Consider the following 23912-nt stretch of genomic DNA (forward strand, 5'->3'; position numbering starts at 1 on the left):
TCCATTTGTGGATGTCATCCCCTTGTTTAAAGGGGCGCACTATTTTACTCAGGTGTCTAGTATCAAAACTCCTGTCTTTATCTCTAGGGATAATGCTGCCACCAGTGGGGTCTGCCTTTCTCAATTTCTGCTCTCTGGCAAAGGCAAGTCTTTCTCTTCTCTGAGGGGATGTCATCCCTCTCTGAGAAGATGCCTGAGAGACATGTGTATGAACAGATCTGTTAGAGCCTCTGGAGTGAGACCTAACTCGTCTATTCCCAAGGTTAAGCCTGCCTGAGGATGGGCCTTGGGGTCCCCCAGTTCCATTCTCATGGATGCTTAAGTTGGTCCTAGTGAGCCTACTGACTACTACTGGACCTTTGTCTGCCCCGTCCCCTGATAACTCCTCTTCCTCTTCCTCCTCTTCACTGTCTGCTCCATGGAGGTTAAGGTCAGGGTCACCAAGGGTTTCCTCTAAGGGGGGCATGCTCCCATCTGGATTAGAGGGGCCTGTGTTAGAAGCCCTTCTGGCATCATATGTCTCTAAGAGACCTATCAGAAAAGGAGTGGTAGGGTTAGAACCCTGTTTTAGTTTCCTGGAGGTACACAATTGTCTCATCTCCTGGAAGCTAAGAGCTGCATATCTTGACATGACCTGTGGAGGGTCAACTGACACAAGGGGAGCCACTGAGTTCTCTCCTGTGTCAGACATGATTTTCTAGTGAGGTGTAAGTGGTGCACTTACCTACACTATGGGTTTACCTACTGATCCCTTGCTAAGAGTTGTAGTCAGGGTGTGCGACTCCCTTTCTACTACAACAGCTGGTTCAGTAGAACTCAGAGTATTTCTAAGCTTGTTATATGTACCTATGGTACCTTATGTGATCTTTCAAATGATATCTCAAGATTATATTTGGCAAAAACAACAGCAAGCTCAAATCCCAACCGCTGCACACCAATGTGAGAAGTTGGCCTGATATATGATGTTCACTAGTTCTAGTGACCACCTTGTATCTGTCCAAACAACCCTTATGGTGATTGGTTGTAAGTCAACCTTATAGACCAGCTATCCTAGTAGCATGGACAAAAGCAGTCTTTAGGCTAAACTCTGAATGGCATGTGAAGCCAGCTGTTTTACCACATATAACCCCTTGAATACCAAGTGAAAGGACACCACACAGGTTGTTATGAAAATAAACAGATATTTATTAACTAACATACACCTCTGAACTCTTTATGAGGTCAGAGGGCTAAGCACATGACAATACTAAAAAGGAAATACGAGTTCGCACAATATTTACAAGTGTGCCTTAGGGGCATGACAAACCATATACTCAAAACAATGGAATGCGAGGAAGGAAGGTACTGTAATAGGATCCAGAGGCTGGAGGACCGCTGGGACTAGGCTACAAACTAGGTAAGTAAGGAGCAGGAGGCCCACGGGGCTCACGTGCCGAGTGGGAACTCTCACGCGGGATGCGTACCAACGTCTATGGATCTTACAGTTTAGAAAGTTACGGATTCCGGACAAACCCGGCTGGATGGAGGAAAAACAACAGTGGACCTGGACACTAGGAGAGTGAACACGGACTTCAGCACCTAGAAGCTTTAGTTACCTAACCCACAGGCTGCGGGTGCATAGGGCTGAAGTGGTGTCGGGTTTGCTGCGTTGATCCCGGTGATGCCTGAAACAAGGAGTTGCTGGCAGGCAGCCAGATGGGGGAGCCCGGTGGTTCCAAGGATGGAACTTGGAGGAAGAAGTCCTGAAAGGGAAGGGGACAGAGTCTCGGTCACTAGCCAGTGACGGTGCTGGAACCAGGAGGGAACCAGATGCTGTCGCCGCAGTCAGGTGAAGGAAGGGTCGCTTCTCTCTGTAGCTGCGCGGACCAGGAGCTGCTCTTCATGACCAGGCTGGAAGCACGAGCTGTCCCACGTAGTCTGTTGCTGTTGGCGGTGTCGGATCGTCGATCTGGACAACAGGCCTTGGCTAATGCAAGCCACGCGGTGGAACAAAGATGGCGTCTGGTGCGGACCAGGAGGGTCCGGGGTGCTCCTCTTTTACAAGGAAGCAAGGGCCAGTCTGGGGGATCAGACCAGCAGTGTTGGATTCTTCGGATCGTTGTCTCAGAGGTCACTAGCCAGCCGGCAAGTGACCAGACAACAGGACAAGCAGCAACCAGGCAAAAGGGCCCCACGCAGATCTCGTGGATGCTGGAGGGATGGTCTTTGGTGCAGGAGCTGCGTCGGTGTGGGGCTTCTCAGACCCCAATGCACTCACTCGAGGATCCCTCGGCGGTCGTGCTGGAAGCGCTGTGCAGGTTTCTCAAGATGGCCGTCTCCACATTGCTCGTCGCACCCATGGGTCCCAGCTGTGCTGTGGATGTGGGTAGATGTCAGAGAGGTCTGGAGGTCTGGGTCTTGTCGAGCTGGATTGTCGGATTCCGGGATGGAAGGACTTTGCAGCAAACCGCACAGGAGCTTGATGGTGCCTGCGAAGCAGGATGGTCACTCCCTGACCATAGGGGATATTCTTCAGTCTTCTGGTAATCAGGAGGTCGAAGGTCAAGAGTTCTTCGTAGAAGTTGTCAAGAGTAATCTGTTTTGGAATGGGACCAGCCCCTACCTTTATTCAGCTAAAGGGGGCTGCACTACGACTAGGTCCCTCCCCTTGGTGGGACCAGGAAGGGGGGTGGTTACACCCCCTATCCTTTGTCCGGTCTTGCGCCAGCTCTGGGGCTGGAGTGCCCCAGGAACTGGTTTAGACCGAACTATGCACAGGGACACCTTGTGTGCCCCAGGCATGTCTCATTCCTTTCAGCCCTGTCCTACCTAATACACAAAATCCTGTCTGGGGTGGTGCTAGCACCTCCCAAGGCAGGAAACCCTTTGTCCAAGCCTCCCTCGCTGGAAGGACTCCCAGCAGCAGGAGGTCAGACTTGTGTCTGTGGTGGCAGCATCCATTTTGTGATGCTGAGGCTCGAGTTAACTTTAACCGGGGTTCACAGTTACATACATGTCGTGTCCCTCTAGAAGGATGGAATGCTACCCCCGTCACCAGAATTGACGAGGGGGTAGTATTCCAATTCGTATGACACCTTACTCGACATGTTTTGATAATGCTATACCAAAGTTTGCATTTGACCGCGAGGTTCATAATGCACTTAAGAGTATATGGTATAGCGTTATCATGGAACAGCTATTAGGACTTGGTTCTGCAAGCTGCAAACGGGCTCAGCTCATGCCAGAGCACCATCTCACATAATTCCAAGCACTCTGCCTTCAGAATTGATAAGGCCTGCCATAGGAGTGACTGATAGGAATATATGAGTCCATTTTAGGGTTAGATATAGGGATACTATATCTAAAGCAAAGGGTGATTACACCACCTTGCCCCAGCTGATTGATCAGCCAGTTGTGTCAGATTTAAATGGCCAGCCAGGGGTGGCATAATACATGCTGCAGCCCCTGGTAGGCCCTGGGTGCACCTATGCCCTGGGTACCTAAGGTACACTGTACAGGGGCTGATAAGGTGACTCGGTATCCAATTAGATATGTACCTAGAGTACATGGAATCCATTTTACAGCGAGAGCAGTGGGCCTGGGGTCCTGAATAGCAGGGCCCCAGGTCAACTAAGTCGAAAAACCAGCAAAACACCAGGCAAAAAGTTGGGGGCAACCATAGTCAGATATCCACCTTCCTACACTAGAGAGAAAGAGAAATTAAATTCAAACATTTATATTTATTAGCATAACAGTTTAGAAAATAAGTCAAAGTAATATTACCAAGATTTCAGGACACGGACATCAGAGTAAGGACAGCATAATTCCCCAAAACCACCTCTCTATTCTTTCTTGATGTTCACCTCCCATCCGGACTCTGCACCCATCAAAAGTTAAAGTCAAGAAAAATTTCAAAGTCTTTGCACCATAGGAAAAATGTGTCAGCCCGGCAGCATGTCGTGGTGTGAAAATAAAATCAAAAGCAAGCTTTTTTCTTACTTCCAAATGTCCTCTTTTATACCCTTTCACCCTAACATATCTTTTAGGGTCCTCGCTTATTCTCATTGGTCGAATTAAGGGGTGGATGAGCATAACCTCATCTCCTCATTGTCCATATTTCCGCCAAGTCATCGTTATAATCAAAAAATAAAGTCTCAATTGCTCTCTAACAGTTTTTTTTACTTAATCACAAAGTCCCGTGCACACAGATTCAATATAACAAGTAGAGTGCTACTTTATGTGTCAAAACAAGAACAATTGTCCAATGTTGGTACCTGGAGTTTATGATGTATATCTCCTTTTATTAGAACATCACAAGTAACTTCCGGGTCCGTGGACGCCAGTGCAACGAGGGTGATTCGACCCTTAGAGCCCATACACTGCACGTACCCGTGTGGTGTTCCGTAGAAGCAATTTATACAGCCTTGTGATTTGGACTGCTTTTTACAATTACGATACATAGGTGTGGAATACTGGCGACTACTACGTATATTGCAACACGTGAAACATTGGAAATAATACATCGTCATCGTTGGACTACTAGGTCACCCTGCCGGGTTGGAATTATCACCGGACCAGGGCCCTAAATAAATAAGGATCCAGCCATTGAGCCCTGAAGAGTTACATCATCTGTAATTGTGCAGAGCTTTAATGAAACACGTGTCGGCTGGCTGTATATTACCATTGATGTGATGTTCTAATAAAAGGAGATATACATCATAAACTCCAGGTACCAACATTGGACAATTGTTCTTGTTTTGACACATAAAGTAGCACTCTACTTGTTATATTGAATCTGTGTGCGCGGGACTTTGTGATTAAGTCTTGGGTGTTAATTTTTACATTCAAATTGAGGGGTTCTTGGGGGTCCCCCCTCCCTGCTAGCACCAGTTACTATTGGATTACAACAACAGTCACGCTAATATTGTCTGAGCGCCCTTACTTCCCGTATACTTAATACCCTTTTTTCTGTTGTGTAGTTTTTTTTACCTGTGTCCTTTAAATTGTTATTTCAGACTGGTTTCCCATGATCATGATGCGGACATACAAAATTTAGGCACTTGCTCGAACATCCAGGCCACGCTGATCTTGACCCACGCTGTACAGGCAGCTTGCACTTCTTTCTAGCACAGTCGCGCATGAATGAATGAATGAATGAAAAAGACATTTGTACAGCGCACGTTCACCAGCGGCTTCTTGGTGCTTTGAGACTTACTGGCACAGACAACAGAGCAGAGGCAGTATAGTCAAATGCCTGTACAAACAGCCACGTCTTCAGGGCTCTCCTGAACACCTGGTAAGAGGTGATGTGGCGTAGGTCGGGCGGAAGAGAGTTCCACAAGTGAGGGGCTTGTGATGCGAATCTTAGGCCCCCAGTTCTCTTGCGCTTGAACGCGCAGGGGGAGAGGAGATTGAGTCCAGCCGACCGAAGTGTTCGGGAGGGACTGTATCGGTGAAGCCGAGCGCCAATGAAGGAAGGACCCTGATTGGTAAGGGCTAGGTAGGTGGAGCAGCCAATTTTAAAGAGACTGCGCTGAACTACCAGGAGCCAGTGTAGGCTTTTCAGGAGCGGTTTCACAGAGCAAGATTTGGGCTGCCGAAAGATCAGTCTGGCCGCCTGATTCTGGACAAGTTGGAGTTGGTGGGACTGGTAGAGGGGAATCCCGATGTAGAGGGAATTCGCATAATCAATGCGGGAGACTACTAAGCCCAGAACGATATGGATCAGGGCCTCATGGGTAAGGAATCTGCTTATCTTCCTGATGCGGCGCAGATGGAAGAAGCAAGCCGATAACACAGATTTGATTTGGTGTTTCATGGACAGATCATTACTGATGGTAACTCCGACACTCTTAGCCGTGTTCGCCGGGCGGGGAGCTCCTCCCAAAGTAGGCGGCCAGAAGCTGGGATTCCATGGATTATTCGAGGGTCCAGTGAGCACCAGCTCAGTCTTGTCTAGATTAAGCTTAAGCTGATTAGCATTCATCCATCTACTGATGAACACCATTGTGCTCTGAAAGTTCTCTATTGAGGAAGGGGAGGAGTCAATGTCGAAGATGAGCTGCATGTCATCTGCGTAATTAAAAATGACCACTGATTTTTCTCTGAGTTTGGCAATCAGCAGGAGGATGTAAAGATTAAATAATAAGGGGGAGAGGTAAGAGCCCTGGGGGACCCCACAAGTCAGGTCCTTCACCTCAGACATGAGGGAACCAAGACGAACTGCTTGCTTGCGGTCTTGCAGGAATCAGGTAAGCCACCTAAGCGGGGTGCCCCTGATGCCGGCGCTCTCGATCCGCTGAATAAGGATGGAATGATCAACGGTATCGAATGCTGCTGACAAGTCCAGGAGCACCAAAGCCTGAGAGATGTTCCGGTCCGCTCCCTTCCTGAGTTCGTCATGGACTGCTATCATGACCGACTCCGTAGAGTGCTGAGGTCTAAAACCTGCCTGGTGCTGGTCCAAAAACCCGGAGCCTTCGATGAATGAGCCAAGACAACTGGAGACATGGGCCTCCAGTAGTTTGCCCAGGAAAGGAAGCAGGGATATCGGCCGAAAATTGCTGAGGGTGGCCGGGTCCGCCCCTGGTTTTTTCAGAATAGGTGTGACAATGGCTGATTTAAAGGGGCTAGGAACCATACCCTGGTTAAGAGAGTTATTAAGTAGGGAGGTCGGCAAAGACCTTCCGAGCCACATGGGCTGGGCAGCTATCAGAGGGAGAGCCAGAGCGGACTTAACAAAGGAGCGGGGGAAAGGTATCAGTGGTGATAGGGGGAAACTCCAACAGTGAAAGGGGGTTGATAGGGGGGCTGCCTATGTTAAATCCCGGATCAGGGCTAGGGATCGTAGCTTTGATCAGATCTATCTTCGCAACAAAGTAATTGTTGAGAGAGTCGCAGAAGGTCTGAGAGAGCAAAGGGGGCATCGTGACCCGGTCAGGTTTTATAAGCTCGTTAACTATCGTGAAAATCTCCCTTGATTTGTTAGAGGAGTTAAGAATTTTCTGCGAGAAATATTCAGTTTTAGCAACAAGGATGGCAGCTTTGTATTCTTTAAGTGCTGCCAAGAAGGGCAGCTTCCTGTCACGACAGTAGTGAGCCCTCCACTTGCGCTCTGCTTGGCATAGTGCAAGTTTCATGCTAGAGAGGTCAGAGGTGAACCAACGCTGAGCGTCGTGGGGGCGATTAGTCCTAAGTTTCTTTAATGGGGCAAAAGTGTCCCGGGCATCTGCCAACCAGTTGTGAATGTTCCCTGCCTGGGCGTTGACGGACAGGGGAAGACCAGCCTCACCCGTCAAAGGAGGAGTCGTAGTGGCAAGCGAAAGGGAGAGCAGAGGGAGGTCGACTGGGCCCCAATTGCGAATTAATGGATGGTTGCAGGGGCGTGTAATCACAGTAGAGGACTTGGGGACCGTAAAGGAGATGGAAAAATGGTCCGACCATACACATGGGGAGATCTGCACTTCGAAGATGTCCTGATTCAGTGTCCAGACTTGGTCAAGAATATGTCCCTTAACATGGGTAGGTGCATGAATAAACTGAGAGAAGTTGAGACCAACTAACAGGTCGGTAAACTCCCTAGAGTGGGCACTTTCGTGCAAGGCATTAGGCCAGAAGTTAAAGTCCCCAATTATGAGGATGCTGGCGTGATTTATTGCAAGTTCAGCTATCATACTACCAAAGTGATGCATGAAGTTGAGTGACTGACCTGGGGGACGGTAGAATAGAGCGAAAGTAAGGGGAAAGGTTTCCAACTCTAGTTTAAAGAGGACATAGTCAGCTGCAGGGATAGGCAGCATAGCAAGTGATTTGGATTTAAGGGAGTGAGAAATAATAGCAGCTACCCCCCCTTCGATTTTGCTCTGGGGTGATTTGCCAGAAGGATATAATAGCCACCAGGGACCGCTGCCAAGATATCCGGGGAGGACTCTACCGTAGTCTCAGACAAAAGAAGTATGTCAGGCCTAACTGTGTCGAGGAGATAGAATATCTCGACCTGATGTTTCACTAGCGATCTGGTATTGAGGTACCAGATAGACAGATGGTCCCGACTAGCACCCGGCCTGTCTGGAGGGAGAGTGATCGGTGAGGGGTCCAGGTCAGAGTCTCCAAGGGGCAGGGTGACAGTAATAGGGGGGTGAGGGGAGGGTTGCGCTGAGCTAGAGCATACAAGATTATCTAGACCCAGCATAGGCATGGGAGGGTACACTTTGCCACGGAGGGCGAGCAATTCATCCGCCCAGTACACCCAGGTAGAGGGCCGTCGGACAGGGGGACTGGCCCCTGGGCCCGGACGTGCGCGGACGGGCGCGGACGGGCTTGCCTTAGGCTTGCCTTAGGCGCGCCTTTGGCGCGCCACCGGTGCGCCCGCAGCGCACGTCCGCTGCGCGTCGTGGCCTGCATCGGGTTATAAGGAGGAGGAGGAGGTCGGAGCGCTAGACCGCTCACCTCCTTTCCCCGGAAGTGAGTAACCCCAGAGAGTGTTGCGGCCAATGGGCTCCCTCCACAACAATCGAGCTACTATTCAGCTCGTGGTGGAACGGGGAGTCCAGCGGCACAGGAAAGGTAATGAGCAAATGCGGGCTAAGATTAATAATAGAGAACCAGCTCTAGGTCAGCTGCGAGCATCAAGTAAAAATACAGAGGGCAATTTTTAAATCAATTAAACCCAGATTCCCGAGCTAAGAATGGCAAGGCAGCTCTTAGTCAGCTGTGGACAGGCAAGTTAAAACAACAAGCGATTTTTAAAAACAATTATTTCAAAATGCAAAATTCACATCACCACACTGCCGAAGCAGCAGCACGTGCGTAGATCATCACAATCTCGGAGTCTCGCAAGTTTTCATGTTAGGCCTAATGGGCCTTTATGGGAACTATTACAGAAACAAACACAAGTAAACGTTAAATTTCGAAGTATAGCCCTTCTGTTTACCTCCCCCATTCTAAGGTAACCCTGTTAGTTATTACCTAGCATTTTAGCCTCAAAAATAGGCATGGTTTACTTACCATTCTCCATCATTTTTGCCACAATAAGATATACAAAAAGCTTATACACATAGATTTTCGTTAGATTACGACATTTGCGTACCAGATTAACATAACAATTTCACCTCATTAGTAGATTAGATTCGCAACACAAGCAAATTAGTATCCCACGTGTATTTGTGTGTGTGAACTCTATTCTATGTTGGTTAATTTCAAAACCAAAGGATTAATACATATTACTGTTATGAGGAAGTAACTTCATGAGGGGTATACAAAAATGTTTGTTTTCACCCTCGCTCCATCAGTGTCAATCATCATGTATCAGTTGTATCACTAGATAAACTGTCCTCTCTACTAATAAGCTTGAATTTCATATGGGTTATTGAATTCTAATAATCTATGCATCAAGCAAGCTGAAACAGATTGTGCATAAATACCATTATTCGCAAATTAATATAGAGTGAGATATTAATACAAAATGTAAAATAAAATGTTTAGTGACGCTGCCAATTTTCATTAAGTTGTTAAAAGCTGCAGACCTTTGGAAAATATCTCACAGTGTCTTAAGCAGCTACCACACAAGGGAAGGAAAAGAAGGTTGTGGAACCACCCCGGCTTTCAAGACAGTGATCAACTCCTCTAACAACCATCTCTGTAGTTACAGACATGATCAAAAAGCTGTGTCCAAACTCATGGTCAAAATCTGTGAATTGTATTCTGTAGTTGTTTGCCACACATATTATTTTTGATAATACAATTTTGAACGTTGTGCACTCATTTCACACTGGGTAGCCAAATGAGCAATGTTGAAGGTTCGTGAGAATGAGAGGTAAAGGTAACCTGGCTAAGACATTCTGGAGCCAGTGGAAACATTCTCATTGATGTGAAGACATAATCAAGAGAAGAAAAACTCAATAATGTCATCTGAATTTTACCAGTGACACTAACAAATGCTCTCAAAAGGACTCTATTAGTTCATGTACTAGCAGATGCTATTTGACCTTTCATTGAGATTTCTGGCCAATACAAATGCATGAAATCTGATTCCTTGGAATATAATGAGTCCATCATTCTAAAGTCTGGAATAAAACATGTCTGTACATGTGTATGTACATGGTATTTGGATAGTGTGAACCTAGCCAAACGGCTGCGTAGCACTGAACAGTGTAAAAGGCAAAGATACAGTCAACAAGTGTTTGGAAGAATTCTAGATTCTGAGAGTTGAGGTGAACTGTAAGTTCATCTTCATTTAATTTCAGCCCTTTCCTAAATTGGAGCAGGGTTGTGGAGATCCTAATGGATGCAGGTATGTCTGTAGTCCAGAGGGCATCGTTTATGATTTGTTATGTAGTTGTCTGAATTGGTTAGTAAATCAGGCCTCACTCACAGGCAAATCTTTGTGAATTGGTGTAGTTAATTCACCAATCCAGAAAACATTTGTAAAGTTTTATTGTAGAAGCAGCACACTACCCGCCTTCAGTCTTGCAGTCAAACTCCTCTGTCACTACCATTCTAGATCTAGGACCCAGGGAGGGAAACTGGCATAACAAAGACATTTGAAAATAACAAGGCTCTTAAAGTAAACTTATGAAAATCACTAATGTACACTCAATGTAAAACACCTATCCTCTTACAAAACAAACACTGACACAACACCACACGCAGACTGCAATTTATACAAAATCAACACATTTTCCAGGAGTCCTCTTGACATACTACTAATTTTGATCCTTGAAGCCACATTTTCAACTGGTTCCTTCTCATGGACATCATCCCACCATTTCACGCTTTCGCCACCTATACACCTAGCCACCCTCCTAACATTCCATACTTTCCCATCTTGAATGACCACACTGGTCCTGTTGACCTTAACCACTTTAATAGCTTTGTAAAACATAGACTCGCTTTTGGACAAAACTCCTGGTTTGCATATCCTGACCCAGTCTCCCACAAAAAAATTCATAAATGTAGTCTTCCACTTGGCAACATAAGCATGTTGGATGTTTCCTGCTTCTCTTCCACCCTCAACGCTACCTCTTCCCTCACCTTTTCTGAAACTTTAACACTCTGCTTTCTCTTGAACCTCTAGGGACACAGCTTAGAAATAGGATCTCTCCCTTTAAGGGGTTTAAATGGACTAACCTCTGAGATGGTATGGGGTGTGATGTGGTATGACCACAGCTTCTCCCTTAACTTGTCCTTTCACTCTCCTCCATAACCACATGCTCATAAAATACTCTCCTTCAACACACAGTTGAACCATTCCACTTGACCATTACTACAAGGTTCATACAGTGCGGTGGTGACTTGACAAATGTTGAAAAATTTAAGAAAACTGCTCATCTCTTGTAATTTAAATTGTACACCTTTGTCCGAGATAAGAATCTCAATTGCAATTTTCCCCATATCCTCATCAATACCCCTAAAATCTTCAGACATGACATCAGCAACACTGGCAAGATTTTCAATGCCCCATCTTCTTTGCTTTCCTCCATACCATCCCATGGAATCTTCGACAAATAATCTGCTGTAAAAGTGTTCTTCCCATGTACATGCTCAACTTTGAAGTTATAATCCTGAAGCCTAGACATCAACCCAGCAATGCGCGCAGTGGCACTTCCCCCGCAAAGAGGCAAGACCTACATCAATAGTTTGTATTCAGTCCTAAGAGTGAAATGTAAGCCTCACACATAATTACGGAAGGGTTCCACTGCCCACACACACGCTAGGAGCTCCTTTTCAATCACAGCATATTTCCTTTCTGCCTCACCAAGGGTGTGTGAAGCAAATGTCTCATTCCATTCTTCACATCGACACTTCTGTGACAAAGCACTTCCAAACCCATGCAGACTAGCATCCACTGTAATTATGAATTCTTTGTTCATACAGAAAGGCTTTAGAGTGGGTGCTCCCACAATGTCAGATTTCACTAAGTCAAACACATGCTGCTGCCTATCAAACCATGTAAATTCCACATTCTTCCGTGCCAGCTCTCTAAGCGATTCCATTTTCATTGTAAAATCCTTGATAAACTTGATAAACTTGCTGTAGTGCTCACAGAGTCCAGAAAACGAGAGCAACTGCTCTTTGTTATCAGATGCAGGAGCATTGACAATGACATCTACCAATGACTGCTTCAGTACCACTGGATACACATAGCTGGAAACATACTTTTTACCGCTTCACAAGTCTTTAAAGAGGCATATAAAAGCCCCTCATTGATTTGATTTGATTTGAATAAAATTTATATCGTGCAGACAATAACCCGAAGGCATCTAGGCGCCTAACAAAGCATATCATAAACATAAGCATGACACCATTACAGATAAGCCTGCACAAAGAGATGCGTCTTCAGAGCACTTCTGAATGCCTGGAGAGTGGGTAGGGATCTTAGTTCCAGTTAGTTCATTTGTTATTTAGAATGTGCACATTGTAGTATTCTTCACCGCAGACTTTTTACTTTGTACATGGGCAAAGGCATGGGTTTATTAGTGTTATTTCCCATTTTCTACAGCCTCCTTTATTCTTCTCATTACCTATATTTTTGCACGATCTACTGTAATTTGTGGGTGGAAATATACAGCTTGAACCCCCTGCAAAGTTTTTACAATGTAAGGGCATATTGCTTTACCTTGGGCAAGGTGGAAGGTGAAGCTCTCCGTGTACATGAAAGCCATGGATGGGAATCGCGTGGAGTGGAGAGGTAGAGGGGCATACTGCTTCATTGCTTAGGGTCTGAAGGCCCGTTGGTTTTTAGAACTTTGCCACCAGTCCCTCCTTAGGGAGAAGGGAAGCGTAATGTATTTGAAGAGGTGTTCCTATGAATGCAGCTTAGGTTGACGCCTTCCTCTAGTTTGGAATTGAACAGAGTTAAGTTTTACACCAGAGCTCAACGGGAATGCAAGTCATTTGATGATTTTCTGACGGCGTTGCGGGGTCTCGCTTTACACGGCAGTTTTGGAGCTATCGCTGAGGAAATGTTATGGGATCAGATTATAGTGAATGTTAAAAATAAAAAAGTACAACAACGTATATGGGTTATGGGGGACCCATATTTACAAGACGCAGGTGCCACTGCTAAAGCAATAGAACAGTCAGAAATTTGGATGAAATCTGCGCAAGATAGCGCTGTGAAGAGTGTTAAATCTTCAGAAGAGGTGTGTGCTATGACGGACAATGCAGACCGGAAAAATGTTCCATTGGGGAAATAGCATGACAAAAGTGTTACTTCTTTTAGGTGTGGTAGTGTCAACCATTTGGCTTTATCACCTCACTGCCTTGCAGTTGGAAAAGAGTGTAACAATTGTGGGTGCAAAGGACACTTTCCACGTGTTTGTAGGAGTGAGAGGAAGAAAGGAGTATCTCTGTTCAATAGTAAGGCTGGGCCCACAAAGGAAACGGTGTGAGTCAAGTGTGTGTGTAATTCAAACAGTGACATAGAGAAGAGGATTGTATTACGTTTGAACCATCAGGAATGGGAAAGTGAAGCAGTTAAACCTCCCAAGTGTAAAGAGCAAATGCCTAATAGAGAGTTGGAGAGCGGGCTGAGCAGCAGGAGATTGAAATGGCATTTAAATAATAATAATAACAATTCCTATTTGTAAAGCACACAAACATAAGCCCTTTAAGGGTGTCAAGGCGCCTGGGGCCCTCAAGGAGATTAAGTGAGCTATTGCCCAGAGTCACACAATGCTGAGCTGAGCTGCCGCCATGGATCGATCGCACTGGCCGCTGTGCCACACCTCATTTATGTAACATCTGTAACCTGTAACAGAGACTATTATCTTCTGAGAAACTTCATCTTAAAACCAAAGTGACCTGCTTACAGAGGATCATTCTTGGATTGCAACAATGGTCCAGAACTAAGGGAGGGGAACTGGCATAACAAAGACATTTGAAAAATAACAAGACTCTTAAAGTGAACTTATGAAAATAAATAATGCACAATGCAACAATTAGGCCTGTTGAGTTTGAGATATTTTCAAACGTTGATGAGAACAACTCATATTTTTAAAGTTTGGTAACATTTAACAGTGTGTTGTCTTCAGTACAGGACGCATGTCAGTATATAAGCTCTCAAAGCAGCAGATCACTTTGTGACTTCAAATTATTGCTCCTTTCTCCTAGACTTCCAACACGTTGACTTGGACCCTATACCATCTGGCCAGGGAGCCAGAGATTCAGGAAGACCTGTTCAAGGAGGTGATCAGTGTGGTACCAGGTGACCGAAGTCCCACCGCGGAGGATATTTCCAAAATGCCCCTGCTGAAGGCAGTTATTAAAGAGACATTACGGTAAACTCTCAGTATGAAGAAAATAGACCTCAGTCCTTGGCAAGTACATGTTTAAACTGGGAGCCATCAGAAAGACAAGCAAGTAGATCAGGATATTATTCCTAGAATAGCACTGAGTGTATGAGATATTGTTGACAAAGTCAGAAATGTATCAAACAGGTTACACAATACTTTCCCAAATCTTTCTAATGAAGAAATAGAATAACATGCTTGCAATGCAGTTCAAAGAGAAGTTGAAGACTTCAATGCTTGATCTTAGGGCCCGATTCACAGAACTAACTTAAGACAAAATCCTAAACTTACTACCATTTTGGTATTCATCTAACATCTATAAGCTACTACTGGAAAAAATCTTCAAGGGCTGCAATTTGGGTTACCACAAGCAGGCTGAGAATCTACAGATTCACATCAGAGTCTGCAAAGATCCAGCAAATCTCCTAAAAGCCAAAGAATGTCTTGAAAATGTTAAACCTGGGTGCCCCTAACTGACTGTTCGTCAGCGCCTCTAGCACTAGGATACTGCCTCTAGCTCCAGACAAACACCAGGGCATTCCCATTCAATGGCTTCCATTCATGGACCCCAATAAAACCCATAATGTCAATGATCTGGGTCCACTTCTTGACTCAAGCCTAAAATGCATCTTTAAGTGAATAAGGTTGGTGGAAACACATTTCACTCCATAGAAACCTGTCCTGCCTGTACTACTGATCTATCAAATTGATGATGCAATGCATTTTATGTTTGTCTCTTTACTTAAGTCTGCTTCAAACAGCATAGAGGCCTAAATCATTGCTGGGAGTCTCATCCCTGGAGTGGATTAGGCTGACCCTATGAAGATGCCTCATTGGCTCCAATGCAAGGAAGATTGAATTCAGGGTAACAGGACTCCTGCACAAGGCCCCTTATGGACAAGCTCTATCCTGCCTCGCCAAACTGCTCCCGCCTTTCCATTCACCCAGACAACTAAGCGTGGCTGCACAAGACCATACTGCTATTCTTTTTTTAACAACACATTTTATTGAGTTTTCAACGTACTATATGGGTATAACCCAAAAGGGAAAGTGCAAAGGAATGGCATAAGATAGAGTCTCCAGGTACATTGTAAAAATCCCAAGGAATCTGCAAAACAACATACCAAGAACACAAGAACCCTCCCACCCTACCCTCCCCCCCCCCCGGCTACCCCCCCGCCACCCCCCCAAGACGTACCAAACCCACTTAAAAAACATACCATATTACTAGTTTACCATCAAGATACAAACACAGGGGTGGCAGACCATGCCATCCTGAAGGCTCTGCCCTCCAGACATTGCTTCTTTCATCCCTCTACTCGGAAGTCATCTTCTTAAAGCTCAAGAAATCACTGTAGACTCATCCATTTCTTTTTTTTATATAATTTAAATGTCATCTCGGTTCAGAGAGTGTTTCAAGAGGGAATTTAGCAGCATGAACATTGTTGGGTAGTGGGAGGGCATGGATGCAATCAAACATTGTACATGCAAGTGCATCTTGAAACTAAAGGAGTTTGCATTTCTCTAATCAATCATATTTTCATTATTGGCTAGGTTGTATCCTGTTGTTCCTGCAAATGCGAGGGTTGGGATTGAGACAGATATAGTCATTGAAGATTATTTCTTCCCCAAAGAGGTAAGTCTGGATTTGTTATTTCATTCTTGCTTTAGGGCTGGGGCTGAGCACTGATGCTGGGACTTGTCCAGTGATATGAGTCTGATCTTCCTCAGTGACTGAGGGATCAACTTCCATTGTTGGGTTTCTTGATTGGTGGAGAGCAGGCCGGCTAACTCACTTGGTGGGACTTTCTTTTATTAAATGGTAGGTGACCATATTTCGAAAAAAAAGCGGACATTCCACGAACATAGAAGTAGGACTACAATTTTACATCGACCAAAGGATTCTGTGACCTAATAGGCAGCACTCAGCAATATAATATACTCAGATAACGCTGCATTAAGGGTAATTAATGTCGACTCTTACTCATAGGGTCATCATAAGTTAATTGCTTTCTAATAAAGCCTTCTAAAAGGCATCACTTGTGCTAGAACAAACGCAACGCTGCCCTCTCTGTGTTGAGTCGACCCCCTCCGAAAAACAGCACAGATGCTGAATTTACAAAAAGTCTCCAGGACAGATGGTGAAACAGCACCTGACTATCCCGGCAAATCCAGGATAACCAATAACCCTTCAGGAAAGACCTAAAGGGTTAGTTGGAAATATCACTGGCCTGGAACTGGGACAGGCACCAATGGGGCAATATAACTGGGGGCAGGCTCCAATGTGGTAATAGAACTGGGGGCAGGCTCCAAAGGGGTAACAGAACTGGGGGCAGGCTCTAATCGGATAATGGAACCAGGGACAGTCTCCAATGGGGTAATAAAACTGGGAGCAGACTCCAATGTAGTAATAGAACTGGGGGCAGGATCCAATGGGGTAATAAAACTGGGAGCAGAATCCAAAGGGGTAAAAGAACTGGGGGCAGGCTCCAATGGGGTAATAAAACTGGGAGCAGACTCCAATGTGGTAATAGAACTGGGGGCAGGCTCCAATGGGGTAATATAACTGGGTGCAGACTCCAATGGGGTAATATAACTGGGTGCAGACTCCAATGTGGTAATAGAACTGGGGGGCGGCTCTAATCGGATAATGCAACTAGGGACAGTCTCCAATGGGATAATAGAACTGGGGGCAGGCTCCAAAGGGGTAACAGAACTGGGGGCAGGCTCCAATGGGGTAATAAAACTGGGAGCAGACTCCAATGTGGTAATAGAACTGGGGGCAGGCTCCAATGGGGTAATAGAACTGGGTGCAGACTCCAAGTTGTTGGATCAGGGTTGGATCAGGGTTCAAAGCGCCAGGATGCCCTTGATGGTGACAGGCTGCGCTATATAAGTATACCACAATACCACAATACAATACAATGTGGTAATAAAACTGGGAGCAGACTCCAAAGGGATAACAGAACTGGGGGCAGGCTCCAATGGGGTAATAAAACTGGGAGCAGACTCCAATGTGGTAATAGAACTGGGGGCAGGCTCCAATGGGGTAATATAACTGGGTGCAGACTCCAATGTGGTAATAGTACTGGAGGCAGGATCCAATGGGGTAATAAAACTGGGAGCAGACTCCAAAGGGGTAACAGAACTGGGGGCAGGCTCCAATGGGGTAATATAACTGGGTACAGACTCCAATGGGGTAATATAACTGGGTGCAGACTCCAATGTGGTAATAGAACTGGGGGGCGGCTCTACAGGCTCCAATGGGGTAATAAAACTGGGAGCGAACTCCAATGTGGTAATAGAACTGGGGGCAGGCTCCAATGGGGTAATAAAACTGGGAGCAGATTCCAATGTAGTAATAGAACTGGGGGCAGGCTCCAATGGGGTGAAAGAACTGGGGGGCGACACTAATCAGGTAATGGAACTAGGGAAAGTCTCCAAAGGGGTAATAAAACTGGGGGCAGGCTCCAATTTAGTAACAGAACTGGGAGCAGGCTCCAATGAGGTAATAGAACTCCAGTGGGGTAATAAAACTGGGAGCAGACTCCAATGTGGTAATAGAACTGGGAGCAGGCTCCAATGGGGTAATATAACTAGGTGCAGACTTCAATGTGGTAATAGAACTGGGGGCAGGCTCCAATGGGGTGAAAGAACTGGGGGGCGGCTCTAATCGGGTAATCAATCAATCAATCACAGACATTTATAGAGCGCACTACTTACCCGGAGGGTCTCAAGGCGCTTGGGGGTGGGGGGGTGTGCTGCTACTGCTCGAATAGCCAGGTCTTGAGCTTCTTCCTGAAGGAGAGGTGGTCTTGGGTCAGGCGCAGGTTGGTCGGGAGGGATTTCCAGGTCTTGGCGGCCAGGTAGGAGAAGGACCTTCCTCCTGTTGTCGTTCTTCGGATGCGGGGGACGGCGGCGAGGGCGTGGCTGGCTGATCGGAGATGACGTTTGGGAGCGTAGAAGTTGATGCGGTTGTTGAGGTAGCTTGGGCCTTGATCGTGTAGGGCTTTGTGTGCGTGGGTGAGGAGACGGAAGGTGATTCTTTTGTTGACGGGGAGCCAATGCAGGTCTTTCAGATTTCCGGAGATGTGGCTGTGTCGTGGGATGTCGAGGATGAGTCTGGCTGAGGCGTTCGGGATCCGCTGGAGTCTCTTCTGGAGCTTGGCGGTGGTTCCGGCGTAGAGGGCGTTGCCGTAGTCCAGTCGGCTGGTGACGAGGGCCTGGGTGACCGTCTTCCTGGTCTCGGTGGGGATCCACCGGAAGATCTTCCATAGCATGCGCAGGATGTTGAAGCATGACGAGGAGACGGCGTTGACTTGTCTGGTCATGGTGAGGGAGGAGTCCAAGATGAAGCCCAGGTTGCGTGCGTGGTCTGTCGGTTTGGGTGCGGTGCCCAGGGAGTCACCAGGAGTCGTCCCAGGCGGAGGGCGAGGAGCCCAGGATGAGGACTTCCGTCTTGTCTGAGTTCAGTTTCAGGCGGTTGGTCGACATCCACTCGGCTACGTCTTTCATCCCTTCGTGAAGGTTGGCACTGGCGGCGGCGGGGTGGTTGGTCAGGGAGAGGATCAGCTGGGTGTCGTCAGCGTAGGAGATGATGTTGAGGTTGTGTTGGCGTGCGATGGCCGCGAGGGGGCTCATGTAGACGTTGAAGAGGGTGGGGCTCAGCGACGATCCTTGAGGGACGCCGCAGATGACTTCGGTGGCCTCTGCCTTGTACGGTGGTAGACGGACTCTCTGTGTTCTTCCGTCGAGGAAGGAGATGATCCATTCCAGTGCCTTCTCCTGGATTCCGACGTTGCTGAGGCGCTGCACTAGGGTGCGGTGGCAAACAGTGTCGAATGCCGCGGAGAGGTCTAGGAGGATGAGGGCCGCTGTTTCTCCGTTGTCCATCAGGGCTCGGATGTCATCGGTGGCAGCGATGAGGGCTGTCTCGGTGCTGTGGTTGGCTCGGAAGCCAGACTGTGAGGGGTCGAGGGATCCATTCGTCTCGAGGAAGGCGGCCAGCTGTTTGTTGACGGTCTTCTCGATGACTTTGGCTGGGAACGGGAGGAGCGAGATGGGGCGGTAATTCTTGAGTTCGGTGGGGTCCGCTGTAGGTTTCTTGAGTAGGGCGCTGAGTTCGGCGTGCTTCCAGCTCTCCGGGAAGGTGGCGGTGTCGAAGGAGGTGTTGATGATGTCCCGCAGGTGGGGTGCGATGACAGCGTCGGCCTTGTTGAAGACGTGGTGAGGGCAGGGGTCGGTCGGAGATCCGGAGTGGATGGAGTTCATCATGCGGACGGTGTCTTCAGTGCTGATTGGGGTCCAGGCGCGGAGGGTGGTGGTGGGGGGCGGTGGTTCGGTCGTGGCGTGCGTCGGTTGAGTGCTGAAGCTGTTGTGAATGTCCGCGATCTTGTTGTGGAAGTAGGAGGCGAGGGAATTGCAGAGGTCTTGCGATGGGGTGATGTCGTTGTTTCCGGCGTTGGGGTTTGAGCGCTCTGTCACGATGTTGAAGAGTTCCTTGCAATTGTGTGCGTTGTTGTCCAGCCGGTCCTTGAATACAGTTTTCTTGGTGGCGCGGATCAGTTGGTGGTGCTTCCGGGTGGCAAGCTTGAGGGCGGTCATGTTGTCCGGTGTTGGTTCCCTTCTCCAGGATTTCTCGAGGGCTCGGCAATTCTTCTTGGAGCTCTTGAGTTCGTCGGTGAACCATGGGGCCTTCTTGCTGCCGGGTCTGCTGGGCGGGGTCCTCAGTGGGGCGAGTTCGTCCGCGCAGTTGCTGATCCACTTCGTGAGGTTGTCGGCGGCCTGGCTGGGGTTCGCAGAGCTGGCGGGAGGGTGCAGGCTCAGGGAAGCGGCGAGCTGGTCGGCTGTGATCTTGTTCCAGCTTCTTCGAGCAACCTGTTGCTGGTGGTGGTGGATCGTCGTTTTCCTGAAGGTGAAGTGGACGCAGCTGTGGTCCGTCCAGTGGAGTCCAGTGGCGTGGCTGAAGGCGATGTCTTTGCTGGATGAGAAGACGGCGTCGAGTGTGTGTCCGGCGAGGTGGGTGGGGGTGGACACCAGCTGCTTGAGTCCGAGGTTGGCGAGGTTGTCAAGCAGGGTGATGGTGTTGTGGTCGTTGTTGTTCTCCAGGTGGAAGTTGAGGTCCCCCAGGAGGATGTAGTCAGCGGAGGGGAGGGCATGCGGGCTGACGAAGTCGGCGATGTCCTCGCTGAATTGTGTGCGTGGTCCCGGGGGTCGGTAGATTAGGGTGCCTCTGAGGGTGGTGTTCGAGTCGGTGCGGATCTGGAAGTGCAGGTGTTCGGCGGTTGTCAGGGTGTCGTCGGTGTTGGTCGTGATGTGGATGGTGTCCCTGTGGATGATGGCGATACCTCCTCCCGTATGTTTGACGCGGTCTCTTCGGGTGATCTTGTATCCCTCTGGGATGGCGATGGCGATGTCGGGTGCTGAGGAGTCGTTCATCCAGGTTTCCGTGAGGAAGGCAACGTCAGGAGCTGTGGTGTCGAGGAGGATCCAGAGTTCGATGGCGTGCCTGTGGACGGAGCGGGTGTTGAGCAGTGCCTGTGGACGGAGCGGGTGTTGAGTAATGGAACTAGAGACAGTATCCAATGGGGTAATATAACTGGGGGCAGGCTCCAATGGGATAATATAACTGGAGCAGGCTCCAATGGGTAACAGAACTGGGGGCAGGCTCCAATGAGGTAATACAACTGGGAGCAGACTCCAATGTGGTAATAGAACTGGGAGCAGGCTCCAATGGGGTAATATAACTGGGTGCAGACTTCAATGTGGTAATAGAACTGGGGGCAGGCTCCAATGGGGTAATAAAACTGGGAGCAGACTCCAATGTGGTAATAGAACTGGGGGCAGGCTCCAATGGGGTGAAAGAACTGGGGGGTGGGTCTAATCGGGTAATGGAACTAGGGACAGTATCCAATGGGGTAATATAACTGGGGGCAGGCTCCAATGGGATAATATAACTGGAGCAGGCTCCAATGGGTAACAGAACTAGGGGCAGGCTCCAATGAGGTAATACAACTGGGAGCAGACTCCAATGTGGTAATAGAACTGGAGACAGGCTCCAATGGGGTGAAAGAACTGGGGGCGGCTCTAATCGGGTAATGGAACTAGGGACAGTATCCAATGGGGGTAATATAACTGGAAGCAGGCTCCAATGGGTTGATATAACTGGGGCAGGCTCCAATGGGTAACAGAACTGGGGACAGGCTCCAATGAGGTAATAGAACTGGGAGCAGACTCCAATGGGGTAACAGAACTGGGGGTAGGCTCCAATGGAGTAACAGAACTGGGGGCAGGCTCCAATGGGTAACAGAACTGATGGCAGGCTCCAATGAGGTAATAGAACAGGGAGGAGACTCCAATGGGTTAATAGAACTGGGAGCAGACTCCAATGAGGTACTAGAACTGGGAGCAGGCTCCAGTGGTGTAATAGAACTGGGGCCGGGCTCCAAAAGGGTAACATAACTGTGGGCAGTCTCCAATGGTGTAATAGAACTGCAGGCAGTCTCCAATGGTGTAATAGAACTGGGGACAGGCTCCAATGGGGTAAAAGAACTGAGGGCAGGCTCCACTGGGGTAATAGAACTGGGAGCAGGCTCCAATGGGGTAATAGAACTGGGGGCAGGTTCCAATGGTGTAATAAACACTGGAGCAGGCTCCAATGGGGTACTAGAACTGGGGGCAGGCTCCAATGGGGTAATAGAACTGGTGGCTGGCTCCAGTGGTGTAATAAAACTGGGGGCTGGCTCCAATGTGGTAATAGAACTGGAGGTAGTCTCCAATAGGGTAATAGACTGGGGGCAGGCTCCAATGTGGTAATAGAACTGGGGGCAGGCTCCAATGTGGTAATAGAACTGGGGGTAGTCTCCAATGGGGTAATAGAACTGGGCGCAGACTCCAATGAGGTAATAGAACCGGGGGCAGAATTCAATGGTGTAATAAACACTGGAGCAGGCTCCAATGGGGTACTAGAACTGGGGGCAGGCTCCAAGGAGTAATAGAACTGGTGGCTGGCTCCAGTGGTGTAATAAAACTGGGGGCTGGCTCCAATGTGGTAATAGAACTGGAGGTAGTCTCCAATGGGGTAATAGAACTGGGGGCAGGCTCCAATGTGGTAATAGAACTGGGGGTAGTCTCCAATGGGGTAATAGAACTGGGGGCAGGCTCCAATGTGGTAATAGAATTAGGGGTAGTCTCCAATGGGGTAATAGAACTGGGGGCAGGCTCCAATGTGGTAATAGAACTGGGGGTAGTCTCCAATGGGGTAATAGAACTGGGGGCAGGCTCCAATGTGGTAATAGAACTGGGGGTAGTCTCCAATGGGGTAATAACTCAACTACTTATTTGTAGCGTGCTGAGGATAGCAAATAAACTGCACTAGAGTCATGCTGGAGCATTCCTTCGCTAAAGCGATGTTTGTGGGCGATTGAGGGTAATTATCTGTGCAGCATTTCTACAGCCAAAGTTGCCTTCTAACTGGACCTACAGCCACGAGGACCAGATCAAATAATTTACCCATGTTTTGCTAACTACTCTTTGGGGGTCATGTTGGGGTATGTTTGGAAATATTAGTTTAAAAAGTATGTATTTTAACCCACATTGGGGCAGCAATATTCATTATTATTAGATCTTTGAGTGAATTGTGGTAGGTATAGGGTTCACCACAAAATACTTTGCAGCAATCGTTGTTTTCAAATTAAGCTCACTGCAAATAGCAGAATAGAACATCTTACTATCAACAAATCTTCTCCTCTGTGCTATTACTGTATATTCTAAATCAGTTCCAGCCAGCACAAACTATAACCTCATCCTTGCTTTCATACCAAGGCATCACTATATTAGTACATTACTGTTCAGTCTGCATAAGGCCCTTGAGCATACAATGGCAAACAAACACACAGAGAGGCAAATATGGCCATTAAGGCATACAGGCATGCTCACATACACACTCACACACAATCTCATGCAAGACAAAGGCAGCTAGTCATAATTACACACAGAGGGACTCGGGCAGACATATAGACACGTACTCACTTAAGCAGGCACGGAGAGAGACAGACACCAATGAGTACAGAGGTGCAGGCAGACAGGCATAAAATGTGCATGTCGAGGCATAGTAAGCCAAGTGAGGCATGCAGGGGATACAGGTGGGGCACTCAAATAGACACATATTGGAATATATGCAAACATACAAAAAGATATGCACACATAAGCATAGCAACACACTCATGGTCATATAGACACTCAGGCATGCCAATGCACAAAGAGTCAAAAGTTCTTTTATAATTTGAAATCGAGTTGTTACTAATATTCATTTATAATTTTATCATTTTGAATGTAAATACTTTTAGTAATTGTGGAAAATGTGCCTTTTCTGCATGCTATCTCATTTCACTCATATGTCCATCCTTATGATTAGCTTAATCGTACACAGTTCAGTCCATTAAATCTTCCATCACCCCACAAAAACCATTCCTTGAGGCTTTTCTGGGTCAGCAGGACTCAGCCGTATGCTCCAGTCCTATTGCCGCCAGAGTTACTTCCTCCTGTGCAGGGAGTATCTCCTGATCTTTAGGTGATGACATGTCATTCTATGGATATTCTGTTAGTATGTCAATCATATTGTTCTATATCTCTAAATCATGT

General features: G+C 47.5%; 1 protein-coding gene across 1 annotated transcript in view; it reads left to right on the forward strand.

The window, feature by feature from the left end:
* Positions 1-23912, forward strand: part of LOC147663830 (sterol 26-hydroxylase, mitochondrial-like) — a 258274-nt gene that overhangs the window by 221282 nt on the left and 13080 nt on the right. The window contains exons 6-7 of the mRNA XM_086950175.1: positions 14092-14258; positions 15825-15906. Coding sequence (XP_086806301.1) covers positions 14092-14258; positions 15825-15906 — 249 coding nt within the window. The remainder of the gene's footprint in view (positions 1-14091; positions 14259-15824; positions 15907-23912) is intronic.

The sequence above is a fragment of the Lissotriton vulgaris genome, unplaced genomic scaffold (genome assembly GCF_964263255.1).
Source record: "Lissotriton vulgaris unplaced genomic scaffold, aLisVul1.2 SCAFFOLD_1899, whole genome shotgun sequence".
NCBI classification, from domain to species: domain Eukaryota; kingdom Metazoa; phylum Chordata; class Amphibia; order Caudata; family Salamandridae; genus Lissotriton; species Lissotriton vulgaris.